Here is a 6,000-nt window from a genome sequence, read left to right on the forward strand (position 1 = left end):
TTCCCAACCCAGCTTAGGTGAAGACTATCAAAGCAGGAGTCCTTGTTCATGACTGAAATCACTTTAGGTCATAGCAGAGAAACTTACTCCTCAGCTGAATACGAAGGACCCAACAAGCAGAAACAGCCACTGACAGCTCCCACATGTAAATCGAAAGCTGAGACCACAAACCAAGCTAATGTCATCTTTACTGTGCCTGAACTACACCAACATTACTATAGAAACCTGACCGGGCAGTCACCAGTCCCAACTCCAACAGCAACAAACCAGAAGCATAATCACGAAAGTTCAGACCAGTCTTTCCATTCCCCACCCTGCAGCGGAACATACCCAAATAAGACTGGCTTTGTTGCTGTAGAAAACTGAATTTTTCATCGTAAGGGAGTTGCTTGCTAGAGCAGAAGCATTCCTTTCTTTGGTCACACTGAACGATAAACAAGAAACACGCTCCAGGAATGCCAGCGAGTCTCAAATACTAACTAGGAACAACCAGGAAATCGTTCAGTCTGACAGCACAGGATTTCTTCAGTGACACCGCTCTGAAGCTGTTGCTTTTGTTGCTCAGACAAAAGAGAAGGCAGGAGCACTTTGAACGACAGCATTCGCTACACGAGATAGTGGGCTCAGGTCAGACAGAGCCATCGTCTTTAGGCTCCAGCAACGGCAACAGGAACACACAGCAGTAATTACCTGCCCTACTGAACACCACGTGGCTTCGCTCACAAATGGATGCTGCACAAGTCTAAGGCCATAATCATGAAAATCATCACGAAATGAGTATTTTCACAGTGCTCACTTAATATGAATCGACACATTTAAGTGTAAAAATAACTGCGGTGATAAATTGTCAAAGTTTACTGAACTTGGTGAAAAGATGAATTGCACCCTTCGACTACACACAGATCAAAGTGTGTACTTTACAGGTCAGCCTTCCAGATGATGCAAAAACAAACTTTGAAGACTGGGGGTGATCACGAAAACAACACACCTACTGTCGAGCACTTATCAATTTGTGCATAGGGCTGGCGCACGAAACAAAGCCAGTCCCAACACACACGGCAGGAGTGACACACAGCACAAGTTTGGACCCAGTTCCCTGCTGCTTTACAAGCTGCAAGCCCCTACAAATACTGCCTTTGCGGTATGTGACACACCAGTATTAGTTCCAGAAACGCTTTGTCACTGAGTTCAGTGGTGCCAGACTTCACACCGGGCACAGGTTTAGAAGCCTGGCTGCTATTCCAGATATTTGTGAATATCTCTTAATTCACGCAAACTTACAAGGAAGCATTCTTCTCTTTTCTTAACTACTAGCTCTATCAACTGTTGCATTAGTCTTCTTTGCAACCATAAGAAATATTCCAAACGTTTGCCGGAGCGTACTACGCTAAGCAGAAATTAAACCGTATTTTCGTGTCCCAAGGGGCGAGGTATCTCGGGGGAGCGCCGAAGGTCAGCCTCCGCGACAGGGTTGCGCCGGGGCAGGACCCGCTCCGCCCCCCCCGGGAATGAGCGCTCGCGCCCTCCTGACATTTCGGGAGGAAGGACCGGAATCGCCTGGGACGATGTGACACCGCACGGCACCCCCAAAACCAACACCGCCGACGAGGAAGTGGCACGGCGGCGGCACCGGGCATTCCCGGCGCCCGGCTCCGCGCTCCCAGAGGCAGCACAGCCCCCGCGGCAAGCGCTTCGGCCGCCGGGACGGCTTGCCGGGACACCGGCACCCACACACCCCCCCACGGCGGGCAGCGCTGCCCACCGACACCCGGGGCCGGCCGGCACCGGCGCGGGGAGGCAGCCGCGGAAGGGGGGGCGGCGCTAGGACCGGCGCGGGGCGGCGGCCCGCTGCCCGGCGGAGACCCCGGCCCCCCCGCACATCCCCGGCGGGGCGCGCACGGCCGCGGTACTTACGTCGTCAAAGAGGGACCCGACGTTGGCCGTCACCAGGAGCACCCCGGCGCCGGCCGCGGCCCCCTTCACCGCCATGGCGCCGGCGCTGGCGGCGGGCGGGCGGGCGGAAGCGCGGCCGGCAGCGGCGGCGCTGCGGGGAGCCCGGGGGCGGGCGCGGGGCGCTGCGGCGAGCGGGGCGCCTGGCCCGCCCCGTCAGCGCGGGCGGGCGGGCGGCGGCGAGTCCTCCCGGCGCGGGCAGCCCGCGGACATTCGCGCCGCGGCGGGCCGGCCGCCCTGCGGCTGCTGCGGGGCCGCGGCGCTCAGCGCTCGCCCGCCGCCGCCGTCGCCGTCGCGCTGCTGCCGGGACGGCTCCCGCCGGCGGAGGCTGGCGCCGGGCCGCGGCGCATGGCAGGTCGGCGGGATGGGGCGGCGCGGGACGGGGCGGCTGCTGCGGCGCGGCTGGACTGGGCGCTCCCCGGCGGGGCTGGGCTGGGCGGGCGCTGCGCGTACCGCGCTGCTGCTGCCGCCACCGCTCCCGGCTCTGGCGGCGCGGCGGGCGGGCCGGGCTAGGGCTCTGCGCCCGCGACGTCACAGCGGCCCCGCGCGGCTCTTAAAAGGGCAACGCCACCCCGGGGAAGCGCCCCGCGGGACGCGGCCGGCAGCGCTGTCCCGGGGCTCGGCCGCCGCGCGTCCCCGCGGAGCGCGCCGGGCTGGGCCGCCGCTCCCGCAACGCCGCCCGCTGGGTGGGGCCGCCGCTCACCTGCGCGGCCCGGGCCGGCAGCCGGTGCCCGGGGCGGCGAGGCCGGGCGGGGCTGCGGGCCGCTCAGCGCCCCGGCGGGGCAGGCGGCACGTCTCTGCCCGGGCGCTGCCTCCTGCGGGGAAAAAGGGCCCGCTGCCGGTTCTGCGGGCGCCCCCGGGCAGCCGGGGGCCTCTCCCGGGGGTCTGCCCTGAACGGGAGCGCGGCCGCGGGCGGTGCGGACCCCCGCGTAGCGGCAGCCGGCCCGGGCGGCGGCCGCGGGTACGGGCACCGGCCGCTCCCCATCCGGCCCCGTGCGCCTGACCGGCTTAGGCAAACGGGTACGGCCGCCCCCAGGGCGGAAAACCCGCAGCGCTGCAGCAGGGCTGTCACCGGGAGCGGAAGGCCAGAGGGTGACCGGCGGTGCCGGACAAGGGGCTGTTCGCCCCGGCAGGATCTGGCCCCGTGCGGGAGTGTGCCCGGCTGGGCCTGCCGAGCCGGGGAAGTGTCCCAGCAAGCTTCAGCCTGCGAACCCACCCGTCGCGGGAGGAATCTCATCGCTGACTTTGCTCAAGAAACCAGAGAAATGACAAATCAGTCTTTGCTATGCTGTGCAAAACAGCTGGCTCCTAAGACTATCTATATGTCATGGCTGGTTAGTAATGGGAACAAAATGTGCAGAAGGTCAGATTACGAGGCTTGCAGAGGGCTTGCTAAGTTTTGGAGCTGAGGACGCTCTTGTCAAAAAAGCATGTGAATGATATGGGCAGGTAGTTGCTGAGCAGAGTGGGGGAAATGGGAAACCCAAACTAGATTCAAGAGCAACTGCACGAATACACAAAACTGAGGGGAAAACGAAATGTAGAGGCAGATTCAGGGGTGCTGTGCCAGGAAGCGTGATGGTGAGGAATGTCCAACGGTGGGTGACACACACTGTAGTAGAGGTGACAACGGAAATCGCTGAAGACTGAGACGTCCTTCACACCGAGCAGGAGGACATCACACTGAACAAGAAGGCTTGGCCAGAGAAATGAGCGGCCCCTGTCAGAGAAATAAAAATATTGTTACTGCTCCTCAGCAGAATGTTATTTCTCCCCTCAGCGCTTGGCTGGCTGTCACCCCAGGGAGAGGTGTCTGCTGGGCAGCAAATAATCGCATATGGTTCCAAATACAAGGTGAAGAAAATATATCTCCCAAACAGGCCTTTGGGTGTGGTTTATGCAAAATTTATTATATTTTGCATCGTAATCGACAAAGTGTGCTTACAGTCAGTTAGCGAGTCTCTCCCAAGTTAAAGATACATCAAGCAAATGAGCTTGTCTGCTCAGTGCTTGCAGTGAATGAGATTTCATGTGGGACAGAAGAACAGTTTCGCACCTCTTCAGTAAGCTTCCGTTACCCAGAAATACCTAAGCAATGTCTTCCTGGTACCTTGCAGTTCTGCTCACCCCACCTGCAGTCAGGAAAGGAGGTTGAGCTCACCCTCGTTCCCCTGTAACTGTTGTGGGTAGCAGTACGCAGAAACCAGCAGACAGACCTTCAGTTCAAGTTGGTTCCTCCCATGCCCACCGCAGGCACACAGGTTCTGCTGAAGACCATGGCGTGCCTGCCGCACGGTCACCGAAGCGCAGCCCACACGGGGGCCCGGGTGCTGCCGTCACACGCCTGCAGTACTGAGAGTCTCAGAAAGCAGGAGCAGCACTTGAGCTGGGCAGGCCCTGCCTTGCTAGTGCATTATGGGGAGGGGTTGCAGAAATGGAGGGGAGAGAGCAAAACAACTGAAGTCATGGATCCCCCAGCTTGAAGAAGGGGCCTGGTACCCACTGTCAAGCCAGGGCAATGAGAAGCAGGCACAGGCTCAAACAGCTTGAAGCTATGAAAAGAGCGAGCAACTGTGGCAGATGCCTGTGTCTGAAAAGCCACTACTTGATAAAAGAAAGGCAAAATTATTCTTGGTATTCAACAGCAAAAATAAATACTGTTAAGTACTACTGACCCGAGGAAACATTGACTTCACCGTCCTTTGGTGCTCTTCACCACACCATAGTAGTGTATCACACTAGCAGATAGGCACGGGTGGATGAGCGGGCCCACCAACCTGTGAGAGGAGATGGCTATTTCCAATGATACTGAACTTGATGAGTCAGTCCTGTAAAGTCTCTCCTTTGTGGCAAACTTTCTCAGGTAGGGATGCAAGCAGAACGACAAAAACTCTGCTAGATTGTGACCACTGGCCTTCTTTGTTAGCAGGCACAAATGAAAAATACAATTAAATAAAAAACAAGTGAAAATTGTGAAAGTCTGCCTCAAACATGGGATCCCTGCTGACCTCCAGTGAGCTGCGACATATGGGTAAATGCAGCGCAGAATATGCTCATGCCGAGACACTAAACACTGCTGGACTCCTCTGGACAATTTCTTCTAAGGGTTTGTGCATCTCCCAAAACTGCTATTGCATGAAGTTGCACTATAAACATCATGATCTTACCTGGATGCAGCCATCAGAGGTATCGAAGATGGATTGATCAAACCTACCATCCTGCTATACCTTGACGTGTTCACACATAGGAAAAAAAAATTAAGGGAGCGGGGGGCAGGGGGGAGGGGGAGCATCAGAACATTCACTGCTGTGGTTTTGGCACACAAGTCTTACAAATTTCAGCCCACAGCGATTACATCAAAGCCAGGGTATGCTGGAGGAGGCTGTGTCAAATTACACCCAGCTGGAAAGGGATCCCGGGCCATATGGCATCCAGGGGAAAAGTTTGGCAGTGCTCAGGAACAGGAAACTAGAATAGGAAGTGGCTGCAGACCACAAGAAGTTACTTGTAAAGAACCCAGGCAGCAATCACTGCACTACAATGCAGATGTACTTTGCCAATCTCTTTGGTAGAGGAAGCACTACAGCATGAAAATGTAGCAACTGCATAAAAGTAAAACAATGACTGACCGATGACTGAGCTGATGATGCCTGTGAATCCCATGCCTTCTTCAAGGAAAGCAGTGGATAAACCCTGAGAGAACAGAAACTTAAAATACAGCACCATCTATAAAGTGATTTCAAAAGAATTCCTGAGAGATGACTCACCCAATAGCGAATTATAGTAGAAGCCATTTCCAAAAGCAAGAAATGCTGAACGTCAAGGAGGTGTAACGATATCCTAGACCCGGAGATGTGTGTGGGGACGAACAGGCTAAGCCAAATGCCCAGTGTCCCCAGAGGAAAGCCAAGGAGAGGTGAGCCAAGCACGCAGCCTGCCTTCTTGCTGTGGGCTGTGGGTCGGCAATGACCACAGCAGCTCCTGTTAGTGAGCCAGGGCAGCATCTCGGCAGATGCAGAACTCAGTCTGCACTGTTTCGGACAGTGGATC

The 6,000-nt window shown here is 57.0% G+C and overlaps 1 protein-coding gene across 2 annotated transcripts in view; it reads right to left on the minus strand.

The window, feature by feature from the left end:
* Positions 1-2,058, minus strand: part of INPP5A (inositol polyphosphate-5-phosphatase A) — a 258,020-nt gene extending 255,962 nt beyond the window's left edge. Inside the window, exon 1 of one of the 2 annotated variants that reach the window (XM_037399595.1) lies at positions 1,915-2,054. In XM_037399595.1, the coding sequence (XP_037255492.1) occupies positions 1,915-1,989 (75 nt within the window). In that variant the 5' untranslated portion in view covers positions 1,990-2,054. Of the gene's footprint in view, positions 1-1,914 lie in introns of both variants that reach the window. The other variant, XM_037399594.1, reaches the window with a different exon arrangement.
* Positions 2,059-6,000: the final 3,942 nt, after the last annotated feature.

The sequence above is a fragment of the Falco rusticolus genome, chromosome 9 (genome assembly GCF_015220075.1).
Source record: "Falco rusticolus isolate bFalRus1 chromosome 9, bFalRus1.pri, whole genome shotgun sequence".
Lineage (NCBI taxonomy): Eukaryota > Metazoa > Chordata > Aves > Falconiformes > Falconidae > Falco > Falco rusticolus.